Here is a 14,629-nt window from a genome sequence, read left to right as displayed (position 1 = left end):
TTATCTCCAGCTTCACCTTCTCCCCCAAACCAGCACACTGCCAGGCCAGAAACCCCATTGGAATGTTGAAACAACTCCTTCCTAGGCCATTTCTCGTAGTTTTTCTAGACTTTAGGGACTCCCAAACATCAAAATCTGCTCTTTACCTTAGCTCAAAAATACATCCAGATTCTAGGGCTGGAGAGATGGTTTAGCAGTTAAGGTTAAGACATTTGCCGGCAAAGCTAAAGGACCCAGGCTTAATTCTCCAGTACCTGCATAAAGCCAGATGCACAAGGTGGTGCATATGTATGTAATATTTTTACAGTGCCTAGAGGCCCTGGCATACCCATTCTCTCTCTCTCTCTGTCTTTCTCTCTCTCTCTCAGTCCTCCTCCCTCAAATAAATAAATGAAAAAAAAATTTTTAAAGATTCTAGCCACTTCTTGTCATAGCTTCCACCACTACAAGTTCCGAGCCATCTCTTATGTGACAGCCAGTCTTGTAGTTGCTCTTTTTGGCCATCAACCACTTCCTTCTATCAGGGGACATAATGAGTCTCTACAAAATATAAATCAGGTCATGGCAATCCTATGTTCAAACCATTCCAAAGGACTTTTTAATAAGTGTGTTTTTATGTGCACATGTGTACATGCTTGTGAAAGCCAGAGGGCAACTTTGGGCATTGTTCCTTGGGAATACCATCCACCTGCTTTGAGATTGGGTCTCTCATTAGCCTGGAGATCATAAATTAGGGCTAGAATGGCTGGCCAGTGAGCCCCAGGGACTCTTCTGTCTGCTCCTCCCCAGCAGTGGGATTATAAATGCATACCACCATGCTGGGCATTTTTATATGGTATTAGAGGGATCAAACTCATACTTGCAAGTCAAGCTCTTTACCAACTGAGCTATTTTCCCAACCCCCTCATGTTCCTTTTATGTGTTATGGATCTACTTGTATTGAATGTAATTTCTAGGATACCAGTGATCTTTGAGGGTTTTTTTTTTTGTTGTTGTTCATTTCTATAACCTTAGATTTTACCTTTTTAAATTTTTATTTATTTACTATTTTGAAAGAGAGGTAGAATGGGCACACCAGGGCCTTCAGCCACTGTGAACAAACTATGGACGTGTGCGCCCCCTTGTGGCACATTTGCAACATTGTGTGCTTGGGTCGCTGTGTGTCTGGCATCGTGGGACCTGGAGATTCAAACATGAGTTCTTAGGCTTCGCAGGCAAGTGTTTTAGCCACTAAGCTATCTCTTCAGTAAAATATAATGAATGAATGAATGAATGAATGAATGAATGAATGAATGAAATAATTTAGGGCCAAGGAGATGTGAGGGTAAAAACACTTGCTATGCTAGTGTGACCATCTGGATTCAGATCCCCAGAACTCATGTAAGAACTGGATACAGTAGCAAGCATCTATAACCCCAGCCCTTCTAAGATGAGAAGAGAGAAGACAGGAGAAGCACCAGCTACCCTGGCATACATGGCAATGAAAAATGAGAGAACTTCATCCAAACAAGGTGGAAGCTGAAGACCAGCACTTGGGGATTGTTCTCTGACCTCCACATGCACATTGTGGCACACATGTATCCACATTCACACCAAAGATGATTTCAAAAATGAGGGGGAGGCTGGAGAGGTGCCTTAGTGGTTAAGGGGCTTGCCTGCAAAGCCTAATGACCCAGGTTCGATTCCCCAGTACCCATGTAAAGCCAGATGCACAGTGGCACAAGCACCCGGAGTTTGTTTGCAGTGGCTAGAGGCCCTAGCATGCCCATTCTCTCCATCTCTCTCTTTCTCCCTCTGCTTTCAAATAAATTAATTAAAATATTGTAAAAATGAGATGGAATATTTTAGAGAGCTAAGCATATGCATACACACAGAGTAATTGGAAGTTGCAGTATATATTTGTATCTAAATAGTGAAAAGACTGTCATATTGGATAAAGGATAAGCTTAGTTTTATTTGCTATAAAGGGCAAAGCTTGTACTCATGGATTGACATTAAATAATTTGAGTTTTGCCTAGGGTGATATGGGACTTTCTGGCTATCCACCCGCATACAGGCTGTGTCAAAATAAGTTGAGATGATCCCTGTCCAAGGAATCTTGAGAACAGAACTGGAAACCTGGAAACCCACTTGTGAGAGAGGTTGTAAACCTCTTACTTTAGTGGAAGAATTCTATTTCTATTCTGTGGGAGTCTGTGGCTTGGCCACCCCGAGGATTTCTCTTGTTTCCTTGTGAGCTAGAAAAGCATCACTGACTTGGGAGTAAGGTCATAGTCTCCACTTTGTGTGGATGGTTTCATTTCTGTGATTCCCATGCTACCACATGGGTGTCTTCCACACCAGCACTTTAGGCCATGAAGCTTTGAAGCACTTGTGAACTCCTTCCTCACGTTTACTCATGGTAATGAGTACATCCTGTAGGTTGTTTTGAGGTGCAATAAAAGTTGCTATAGTTTGATCCTGCCAAGATTTATTAGATCAAGCCTCCATGTGTCAGTGGGAACCATTTGGAAAAGAATTTGAGCAAAAACAACTTACAGTCCCTCTATTAAAGCAACTGTGGTTTTCTGTTCCTAAAGCCTAGATTCATCTGTATCTTCATTATTTTTTTAATCTCAGCTTTTATTATATATATATATATATATATATATATATATATATATGTATATATATATATGTATATATATGTATATATATGGTTTATTTTTATTCATTTATTTTGAGAGCGACAGACAGAGAGAGAAAGAGGCAGAGAGAGAGAGAGAGAGTGGGCACGCCAGGGCTTCCAGCCACTGCAAACGAACTCCAGACGCGTGCGCCCCCTTGTGCATCTGGCTAACGTGGGTCCTGGCGAATTGAGCCTCAAACCAGGGTCCTTAGGCTTCATAGGCAAGCGCTTAACTGCTAAGCCATCTCTCCAGCCCTTCATTATTTTTCTTAAGCACTTTAGTCTATTAAAAAAAAAAAGTATCATGCTTTCCGAATTATTTCCAAAGGCCAACAAGTGATATCTAAATTTTCTTCTGATTTCTTTTTTTTTATTGCAATTTTAACCACTTTCCATGCAACACTGGAGGTATTTTGCTCATGTCCCCTGGTAATTTTCCAGTTGTGAAAAAAAAAATTATCTTGTAAGCTTCTTGACAGCCATGGATTTGTCTATGGAATGATCTGCTAGAGTCAAGAATTGGGAAGCTGTAGACTGTTATTTTTAGGACTCTGTATCACTTTGCCCTTTTTGCCAGAGTGGTTCCTGGCTAACTTTCCCATGAATTTTTAACCTCTTGCTAGGCTCTGCTTATGTAACAGGAAACAGGCTGTCAGGAACAAACAAATACCAGTGTATTGGGCGCACATAGTAGCAGATGGTTTAGTTTGCCCTCCGCTACCTTGAAGTAGACTGTCCCGTGCTCTCCGTGTTTGAAGCCTTTCAGCACAGTGCCTCTATATTAAAACGATACAGCTTTAACCTTGGAAAGGCAAACTATTTCACAAAGGCCATGATTTAATCTGGGCCATGGAAAAGATGAGTTTATTATAAGGTGAACTTAGTGGTGGTGTCATGTCCTGGGACTGTGGATTTAAGTATATCTTCGCTTTTTCTCCAACGCTTAAGGCCGGGGTGATGTGCAAACTTCAGGAGAGAGATGATGTTGGACGTATTGAGCTGGTCCAGAAACTGTCAAGAGAAAACTGCCACATCTTACAGACAGACAAAAAAGAGCCGGAGAAATCTGAACACGTAAGTGCTTTTCCTCCTGGGGATGTAGTTTGGAGGGGTGGAAATGGTTCTGCTTGGTTATCTGAAGGAAAGAAAATTTTATTCTGAACTGTTTAGGCTTGGAGAATTTTCCCTCCTTAGTAAAGATGACAGCTGCTCTAAGCTCTAAGCTACTGACCTAAGAGCTGGGTTTACAGAATACTTCTCAGAAGCAATGTAGAAATGAGACTACATGTAGACCCCCGTGAAAGCATATCTATCATGATTCTGATTTGATGGTTCCCAAGTTTCACTTTGGAAATGTTGTCCCATCACATAGTTTGGAGAGCGTGAATTTTGAAAGACTATTCCAATGTCCTTTTGTGTTGAGCTTGGGGTTGCATCTGATGGCCAATGAAATGTATTAGGAATAGATAATGACAGAAAAACAGATTACAGATATTCAACCAAGAGGGTGGGTAAGGAGATTTCCCAGTGTCTTCTGAACACTGAACACAAGAGCGGCATTGTGTAGATGCAGTGAAAGCTGGAGGGTAGGGCGCATTGCTTGGTCCCCTGAAAGCAGCCATTCAGCTGAGCCTCAGAGCCGAGAAAGCTGCCCTCACCATGGGAAGACAATGCAGCCACTTTCTCCTGCTGCCCATTGGGACGGGCCGGTGTGTTGTTTGTAAGACCTCTCTTGCAGCACAACCCAGGGTTACTCGCGGAGGGGAACAGTTCTCCACGCTTTCAAACAGATTTTTTTCTGGCTGCAAGTTATTCTTCACATTTTAGTTTCAACCCCTGCCAGAGGGAAGAAGTTGTTTCAGGTTTTTGTTTGTTTGTTTGTTTCAGCTCTGTCAATATGATTTTCCTGAGCAAGAGAGGGTGGGATGTGCAAGGCTGGGTGGCTTTTTAGTGTGTCAACCCAGCACATCCACAACAGCATGGCTTTGCATTGTAGGAGTTGGTGACTCAAGGGGGAGAATACCAAGGCAATTTCTAGGCTTTGTGATTGAACTGTCTGGGGGGCCAGCTGTTGATTGTCATGTAGTTGGAAGACTCAGAAACCTTCACTTTTCTGGATATTGTAGAGAAAGGAGAAGTTCATGGGCCGAATGTATTAAAAGCACCCTGAAGTTTGACCATATCAGAGCCTGGCTGTTACCGCATTATATCCTTAGGATATTTGAGGATCAGGTGGTGTTGTCTAAGTTCCTAAACATGGAATTGCTTTTGATTCATTTTATTTGGCGAGCAGCAGTTTTCACATGCCTTATTTTATCGATTGTAAGGTGCTCATTTCCCTACGTGTCAACAATTCTGAAGTCAGGATGAGTCTTAGCCAGTGATGATAGGAAACCCTGTCACCGTGTAAGCATCAGCATTTTTCTTCCCTAGCAGTCCTTCACATGGATGCTTTACCTTACAGTTGACTGCAGAGGAGAGGCAGTGAACCAGTGACAAGTTGGGGTACAGGAGGAGTGTTAAAAACAAACAGTAGAGCACCACATTATAGCTAGACATCATAGGCTTTGGGCCACAAGGAGCTTTGCGCCAGTAACATAATTCTGTGCTCCCTTTGTCTTGCAAATAGTTACAGCGAATGAGATCGCAATATCCTCCAAACATGACTACAGGGGTCTGAAGCCGTCGTCATTCCCGAGGCTTTTAGAGGAGACAGGAATATCATGGTTGGAGATTGCAGCTTCACCCATGGCTATTGCCCCTGTAGCATTTATACCTTCATTTTGTTTAGAACATAGAGCATTAAGGCTTTTTATTCCTTTGACCTTAGCCTCCCGAGTGCCGGAATTAAAGGCATGAGCCACCATGCACACAGCCTCTAGGATTTTCTTGAACTGGCAAATGTCACAATTATAGATTCATGCGATCATAGAAATGTTTCACTCTGTGCTTTGTGCAAGGAGTTTCCTAGGGGCGGGAGCTGAATGTGTGATTATCACAGGTTTCTCAGGAATCACCCAGCTTAACTATTGTCTGTTAACTTGCTGTAGGTGGAATTAGGCAGCACTTATAAAAAGTGTTGGGAATTATTATATAAGGGCTTAAAGAAGGCAGAAGTGGTTCTGTTTTCTGAACATTATAATAGAATTAGCATATAGTCATTAATCCTTTAAAGACATGATCTCTTTCATAGGTATTAGATTTATGAGTCTTAATTCTATCGTTTTATCAAGAGAGGAAGAGGCATGTGGTACCAAACACGGAATTCTGTGCTTCACTTCGGGGGATGACTGATGGTCAGAGGTCAGGGCTGGGCAGAGAAGAACAGCAGGAAGACAAAGCTAGCTATTGGTGATTCATAGGGAATAGCAGGAGGAAGGCTAGAACAGAGGCTAAAATTCAGTTATGAAAGAGCTAGTAAGCCACCCCAAGGGGTTTAGACTTGCCTCTCTGGCACAGAAGAGCCATCAGAGAAGGCAAGTGGCATAACTGGTAAGCTTTGTCAGATCTCTCTGGCTTCAGTTCAAAGGAAAAGTTGAGTGAGAAAGAGGGAGATGTTGGCAAGAACCTTACAAAACTATTGCAGGCAGTGAGGTGAGGTGTGAACCTGTGTTAAGCTATGGGAACTGAGAAGGTGGTAGAGCAATTGTTCAGAGAAATATAGGTGTGAAAATGGCAGAATTTGATTGTTAATGATGAATATATGAGCTATTTTATATTAAATAATTTTCAAATTTTGATTAAGGTTTCTTGGGTCTAGAGTAAACATTAATAATGTTCTGGTTGAGTTTTTTTTTCTCTTTTGAGACAAGGTCTCACTATGTAACCCAGACTGGACTCAAATTTACAATCATCCTACTTTAGGCTCCTGAGGCCTAGGATTATACCTGCACACCACCACACCTGACCTAGAATTCTTTGTTTATCACTGAAATGTCCACTTTACTGTTGCAGTCAGGTTCACATTGCTGGTAGAAATCATCCAACCAAGTGCAGCTTACGGGAAAAAGAGGTTTATTTTGGTTTACAGGCTCGAGGGGAAGCTTCATGATGGCACGGAAAACGATGGCATGAGCAGAGAATGGACATCACCCCCTGACCCACATAAGGTGACAATGAGAACAGGAGAGTGTGCCAAACACTGGCATAGGGAAACTGGCTATGACAGCCATAATCCCGCCCCCAACAATACACTGCCTCCAGGAAGCATTAATTTCCAATTGCTGTCAGCTAGGGAACCTGACATACAGAACACCTAAGTTTATGGGGGACACCTGAATCAAACTGCCATAGTCACCTTTGCCAGAAAGCCACAGGAGCCCTTGACCTTGCTTTGTTCTCATGTTGTGTGGGGCAGGTGTCTGGGATTTTAGCTTTTATCTGGTTGATGAGCTGGTAGTTAGCCAACAGTATGGAGACTACATTGATACCTTTCCTAGCCAATCCCTTTGAAATACCTTCAGCAGAGAGCATCTCTAGTTGCCCCAGTGACTTGACTCACTGGGCCAAAGCTTTGAGTGAGATGCAGTGCCTTATTTAGAGATCACTATAATGTTAAGCTTGTTCTTCTAACCTGGGTCATTTGAGTTTGTTAGGTAATAACTGTTATTCCGGAATATTCCCTATCATTTATTCATCCAGTGAAGTCTTCCTTAAGTTGATGTCACAGAGAATTCAGAAGAACCATGGTGGCTTCTCTTCCTCAAAGAATCTAGTTGTGGAGAAAAGACATTAAAATAATCTGGGCTTGGTGGTGCACACCTTTAATCCCAACACTCAGGAGGCAGAGTTAGAAGGATCGCCATGAGTTCAAGGCCACCCTGAGACAACTGAGTAGACTCCGGATCAGCCTGAGCTAGAGTGAAACTCTACCTCAAAAAAAAAAAAAAAAAAATTAAAATGAGTTAACAGATCTGCAGGAAGGCTGCAGTGAGACTCCAGCAGAAACATAGAAGTGAGAAAGGGCATTTACAGATGAGTAAAAGGGTTCTCTCTTATGTCAGAGGAAGGGTTTGACCTTGATCTAAAGTAGGTTTGAGCTGGAGTTAACTAATTCTGTTTGAAGAAAAACACTAGAAAATGCACAGAGATGTCAAAATATAAACCGTTTCTTCAGAAATCTGAAACCATTCTCTGCCACCAGTGGATCAGAAGTTGAGTGAGAGAGGAGATGGAGACAAGCAGTCAGTACATAGGTTCCATGAGAAATAGGTTTCAGACTTAACTTGAAGGATTTTTGAGGACTGTGAAGTTCCACTTTATTTTTTTTTTAATTTTATTTTTTTTAATTGACAACTTCTATGATTATAAACAATATCTCATGGTAATTTCCCTCCCTCCCCCACTTTCCCCTTTGAAACTCCATTCTCCATCATATCTTCTCCCCCTCTCAGTCACTCTGTCTTGCTCTTTTCCTCCTATTATGATGGTCTTGTGGAGGTAGTGTCAGGCACTGTGAGGTCATGGATATCCAGGCCATTTTGTGTCTGGAGGAGCACGTTGTAAGGAGTCCTACCCTTCCTTTGGCTCTTACATTCTTTCCTCCACCTCTTCCACAGTGGACCCTGAGCCTTGGAAGGTGTGATAGATTTCCGTGCTGAGCACTCCTCTGAAACTAGTGCTTGATTTTGTTTATTGTTGAAGAGAAGGATGAGGTGGGGCCTTCGTGAGGCAGACAACACAACTTCAGTCAGACAGCTTTAGAAAGCTGAGGGTGACATCAGTTGGGTTGATCTGGGCCGAGAGAGAACACAAGTCTAGTTGCGGCAGGAGTGCATCTTCCCACGGCCTCTGACACAGGAGTGAGGACCCACAGCAAGGTAACAGGCTAGGGGAGCAAGAATCATGATATCCCCAAGAAAGAAGGAACAGCCAAGGCAGGCAGCCCCTGGAGGAAGGAGATTGATGATGGCATGGCAAGAGATGGAGGTGAGGTATGTGGGGCTGAGAAGGAAAAGGAAAAGCTCAGGAACTTTCTCCGAGTAAGTCTTAACTCCAACTTGAACAGCTCACCAACTGTTCACATTTTCAGGATCGGTGTCCTAAGTGTATGTGCAGACGTGGGTTCTGTTTTCTGGAATACAGTTACACTGTCTACCAGAACACTGAAGCTATATCTTTCTTGAAACGTAGCATGTGCTTTGACAGATGTTTAATAGCTAATTAGATAGACCCAACAGCAGCCCCCACACTGACTTGTGTAGTTTCCGGTAGTGCAAATGAGGGTGTGTGTGAAGGACTTAAGCAGCAGAACTTTCCTGAAGGGCCTTATCTGCATTCCTGCCTCACCCCACCCAGTTTTCTTCAATTCCTTTGTTAGGTCTGAGGACCCACCCTACTTCCTTCCCTTTTTCTAGTTCACTCATGAAATCTGGGTGGGACGGGAGATTCTGAGGTTGAATCCGGGCATGGTCTGGGGCCTCTGCCAGGGAAGGCTCCCTGTCACTTACCCGCCGCCACCGCCACCGGAATTTCCTTGTCCCTGTTTCCTGCAGCCTCATCCTGGAATTTTGCAGATGTCAGAGGGATCCTTGTTTAAGGATTATTGGGGGAGAAGTGGTTGGGAGTATTCTTTACATGTCGAAAATTGTTCTCTGTCTTTTTCTAACTTTCATTTGGTCTGTAGCATTTATTTTAAAATGACTATAAAATATAAGGCAGAAATCCTCTTTTTGCTATGTGTAGAGCACCAAAAGGGAAAAGTATCATTCAGTGTACATCTAGAGGAGTACAATTTCGAGCAATTTCATTATTATTTGATGACTACAAGTTAATTGATTTAACCCAGAGAAAACCTAAAGAAAAATAGAATTTTATAGCATTATTGTTTGGTGTTAAAAGTCAGAATTCAAATATAATAGCTAATTCTTAGAACATTAAGTTGCCCGTCTATAAACAGAAATTACCCCATTAGAGTTGTGTTATTTTTCCTAATGACAAGATCCTGACTTTGTGTTGGGTTGGTGGTAAAGTATCTTTTCATAGAAAACAGGCTTCCTTGAGCATGGGGCCCATTTTTAATTATGATTTATCTGGCCACAGAGGAACACAAAAGCAGTTGAGGTAAATTCTGCCTTCAAGAAGTTTATAGTCTAGCCAAGAAGAGAAGTTGTACATAGACAAACAGTCATTCACGGCAGCATTCAATGAAGTTTCCAAATAATTCTGTGCGTTTGGGGGAGGGAAATAAATCCAGCAACACATTTCATATCAGCAGCCTTCCATGACCTCCCACCTACCTGGAAGAAAGTTGACAAATTTGGTTAACTGTGTGCTCCTTAAATTCTAGATTTTAAGCCAGAAAATGATGGCTAGACTAAACGCAGGGACATCTCGTGCTGTCTGGCAAAGCTGTCTGCACATTAGCTGTATTTATTAGCTTTAGCATTTTAAGGGAGAGGAATTTATCATCATTATATTTGTTTATTTTTCTGAAAAATGTTCAAGCTCATTTTAAAAGTCCAATTAAGAAAATGGGTCCTGGCTCAGTTAGCCTGATTTACCAAACTCATGTTGTCAAAGAATTTTTTATTTCTTGCTGTACAGACGCTGTCCCTTGGTTTTATTGGGCTCTTGCTCTTGGACAAGTGAAATAGTCATGTCATCTCTGGGATGGCTGGGAAATAATTAAAGTGAAGTATTAGAAACTAGGTTATTTTTCTTGGCTGCTGTCTCCTCCACCCCTATTCCAGTGGTATGTGTGTGTCTCTCTCTCTAGACCCTTGGTGACCTTATATTCTCCTCCTTCCTCCCATGTAGGCAATAATGCTAACACTTTGCCAGCTGTTTTCTGCTCAAGCAACACTAGAAACTTTGGGCAGATTTGTTTTATTTAGGTTTATAATGGATATTTGAAGGTAAAATGTTACAGAAAAGATGCACACTCAGGCGACTCCATGACATCCTGTGCCGCTGGAGAAAGGACGAGAAGAGATATCAGCAGGGCGACGCAGACACCAACTTGGGATGAGCCTTGGCTCCTTGGGGACTGTTCTGGCTCGTCATTGTCCTTGCTGAGTTGGTGTTTTACAAGGAATTACAACGCAAATTTCAGTTATCTGTGGGCTTAACTGGTACTGCAGGTGTGTAGGAACTTCTCCCTGGTATCTCAGTTAGTCAAGAGAGTCACGCAGACTTCCTTGGGGTAGACAGGATCTAAGCGTGAGGCAGTCACCAGCAGGCATTTTAGAGATTTGCAAGCTGAGCTCAGCTCTGGGAACTTAAGTTTCAGAGAAGACAGAATGTCCATTTATAGCTCAATCCCAACTTACTGTCTTCGCCCTTAAATCATTTATCTTTTAAAGGGCTGATTTTTAATTAGTCCTGGCTTTGTAAGAATGCAGTGTGTGTGCACCTGTAATGAGAAAGCCTTTGTAATGGGGTGATGGAGGTCCAGGAAAGTCCTTGAACCCCAAACCCTAGATTCGTTTCTAAGCTTAATCAAAGAATTGAATAAAAGAGAAGGCTGACAAAGATAATTATTAAATTATATTTACTGAGGGAAGTACAGGGCCAAGGAAAGGCACCTACATGGCTAGAGATCCCACGTGGAGGCCTTTGGGTGGGGGGGAACGCAGAAAGAAAAGAGAAAAGAAAATTCAAGGAGCTCCTGCCATGTGGGGGAGCTGGAGGGGATAAAGGAACCCATGTGGAGAGTAAGGGCTAGGGGCCCCTCTTGGCTGGGTGAGCCAGCCCAGGCCCAGCTGAGGGAAAAACTCACCCACAGCTGGAAGTTCCCAGATGGTCAGAGAGCCTGCCCTCCCCTTGCAAATGTATTTATAACCTTGTAGTGGTTGGCTGTCTTCTGGCTCAGGTGAACCACAGGGACACTGATTGGTTAGGGCTACGGGCTATCTCAGGAAGAGGCTAGCCCTGGCACCACGTTTTAGGGGCTGAACTTCATAGGAAAGACCTCCCTCCTAGAAGGGGTCCTGTTTGTGAAAAACAAAACCAGGTCTAGGATAACTAGAGAAGTCAAATCATCCTTGATTTCTCACAAGTGCAAACTTGCCTGCCTTTTTTACCTTCAGGGGTCCAGTCACCCCAACTTTACTCCCGTCTCAGTACCATCACAGACACGCATGTTTAGTTTTAAGTATGGCATACTGTGTTGTGTATTCACTTAGCCAAAGCTCTGCAATCTGAAGTGATCAGATACATGAGTTGATAAAGAGGAGGAACAGGAATTGATAAGGTTTGCATATAGGCTGCAAAGAACCTTCTCCTTTCAGCAATGGGAAGTGGGTGGAAAGGAGAAATTCCATCTGGTATCTAAGAGCACTAAATGTTGTTTTAAGATAACAAAAATAGAAGATTGCTGACAATATAATAACAGAACATGACAGACTGTAGGCAAGTGTACAGTACATATTTTTCTAATACTTCATGCTATTCATGTTTTCCTTACAACATGGCCCCTGTTCCTGTTTGCCATTACATAAAGCATTGAAGCTGACTGGTTGTTATTTAGGTCTTTAGAAGTCAGTGCTGTCACACCTGGGCTTAGCAGGAATAGATCGGAGGGGTCTGCTTCTCCAGGGTTTCCTTCCTGTAGCAAGAAGTGGAGAAATAAAACACGGCACCCACAGTCACTTATTGTACAAGGAGAAGGCTCAGTAATTTTGACGAGCCTTTGTAAATGTCTTGTCCGCTTAGGCTCCAGGAATGGCTGGGCGTGATTAAGGCACAGTGACTCATGATAAAGGATTAGGGGCTCTTCGAGATCTAAGAAACACATAGTGGAAGAGGCTAGAGGTGATCAAAAGACAATTACGATGGCAGGACGTGGCTTGGGGCAGGGATTTGTAAGATAGCTCAGGAAAATGCAGTGAGTCATAACAGCATATTCTGGTGTGCTCCAAGATGAGGGGAGGAGTGAATGTTGGCCCTGATACCATCAAAGAGAAGAGAGCGGCACTTCATGTAGATGATTCGTTCAACCTGGCATGAGTCTTTTGCTTTGGCCAGGATTTGCGGAGATAGAGCAAGTTTTATGGTGATGCCCTTGTGCATAAAGAGGAAATCCCAAACTGAAACTATGGTGGGTAAGTGCTAGTAGATTCTTTCTGCTCAGTGAACCTGAGTAGCAGAGTTTTCTGCTTGGAATTGTAGGCATTGGGAGGAACTTCCGATACCATGAGCCATGATTGTCTGAGGGAAAAAAAAAAAAAAAGTTTCTTTCACAGGCTGGCACCTGTTAAGTAGTGTTATAAGCAGCTCCCTCTAAAATGGATGGTAAGTGCTGTATGATTGATTAGTTCTGCCGGTAGCTCGTTAATCACAGGAAATTGTTCAAATGTCTCCACTGGTCATACTGTCCTAGCGAGGCAGATACCTCTGTAGTCAGAGGCAGAACTCGTTAGCGAAAGCAGTGGGCACTGGAGCCCTTTTAGGTTTGTTAGAGGGTGGTATAATCCAGTCTTGATGCCTTCACCACGGCATGTTCCTGGAGTTCTGTTTTGTGGAGCCCTAACTCAAGGCTGGCATGATTGAAATGACCCTTAACCCCAATAAAATGCTTCTGTGGAACAGCTCCCCCTCTTTACTAGCAGTCACCCCATCAGAAAATTATCAGCTCATGAAAGCAGAAACCAACAATTTTGTCAGCAGCACATAAATGAGATCATTTGGTGCTTCTCATTAAACACACACTGGGAAGCACATTTCCAAAAATTATCTCAGTATTAAAGAAGCACTCAGATCCATCTGTAAAAATCGAGGGGAGTACAGGGTAATTGAAGCCGCAGAGATCATTTTATCCCCTCCAATGATAAGTGTGACCAGAATTTTGTAAGATGTAACTAAGTAAACCTTAAGGATGTAAAAAGGCGCACAAAGGACCCTAACTGGCCCAAATTACGCCTATAGCTAAAGGATAACACCTTGAGCTGGAAAGGGAAGCTTTTGAAACTGAATAAAGTAAAACTCCATCCAACCCTTAAAATTTGAGGAAAGAAACAGAAACATTGAGAAAAAATAGGAGGGAAGGAAGGAACTTTGGGCTGGAGTGTAGCTCAGTACGGTAGCATGTCTTGTCTAGAAGGCTCAATTCCCAGCATGCCACACTCATGCACACAGCTAATTTTATTTTGATTGTTTTTTAAGGAGCACACTTGAATGCCAGGTGCATAAAAACCCTGGATGGCTTGTTGAACTACTCAATGCCATTTTCATTGTCACTTGGCAAGCACACCTGACCTTTATCTCAATTTTAAGTAGATCCCATTTCCATCCCAAGTCACTCATAAAATTCCTGTCCTCCAGTATTACTCATAATCTTGGCATACAGTGGAAATTTGTCCAGACCTGAGAAAATTCACCACGCCCTGGAAAAAAACCTTCTTATACTAAAAGATCAGAGTGGCCCCAGGTAGGTTCAGCATGTTCAGCTGCTTATGCCCTTTGTGGTTTTCCGTTTTTGCACTTTTATGCTCCACATCTGACTAGTCCAGAGGAGACAGTGAGAGAGCACTTTGTTCATCCCGAGTCTCTGTTTTGAGATGAGCTCAATCAGGTATAGAGAAACCAGAAGGGGTCCCTCTGTCTTCAGAATGACTGGACAGCCAGCTGCAGCCACCTCTGCCTGCTGATCTGTGAAGGAAGAGCTGGGAGCACGAACCTGAGGAAGACCTAGAAGGAACTGAAGATTCCTTATTCAATGCTGTGTGTACCACAGACACTGGTGAACTGGCTCCGTTTGGGATATTGCACCAGAGTCTTCCGGCAGGGCTGGGCATCTTTGGCGATACCGCACACATCAAGATTCCACCTCAGAGCCTCATGTTCTAAAGAGCTCGTAGAACTAGGAATGGTCTTCCCATTTGAAGATAGGAGTTAGCTCGCCACTGCCACTGGTGGTCATTCAGTTAACATGCAACCATTGTTGAAGCCCTAGAAAAATTTTAAAAATATTTTTATTTATTTACTTACTTACTTATTTGAGAGAGGAAAGGAGGCAGATAG

General features: G+C 42.8%; 1 protein-coding gene across 1 annotated transcript in view; it reads left to right on the top strand.

Moving 5' to 3' along the window:
* Nucleotides 1–3,400: 3,400 nt before the first annotated feature.
* Nucleotides 3,401–14,629, top strand: part of Rapgef5 (Rap guanine nucleotide exchange factor 5) — a 105,006-nt gene continuing 93,777 nt past the window's right edge. The window contains exon 1 of the mRNA XM_004652822.2: nucleotides 3,401–3,742. Coding sequence (XP_004652879.2) covers nucleotides 3,563–3,742 — 180 coding nt within the window. The 5' untranslated portion in view covers nucleotides 3,401–3,562. The remainder of the gene's footprint in view (nucleotides 3,743–14,629) is intronic.

The sequence above is a fragment of the Jaculus jaculus genome, chromosome 16 (assembly GCF_020740685.1).
Source record: "Jaculus jaculus isolate mJacJac1 chromosome 16, mJacJac1.mat.Y.cur, whole genome shotgun sequence".
Classification (NCBI taxonomy): Eukaryota; Metazoa; Chordata; class Mammalia; order Rodentia; family Dipodidae; genus Jaculus; species Jaculus jaculus.
Note: the sequence above shows the minus strand (reverse complement) of the source record. Positions and strands in the feature narration are given on the sequence as shown.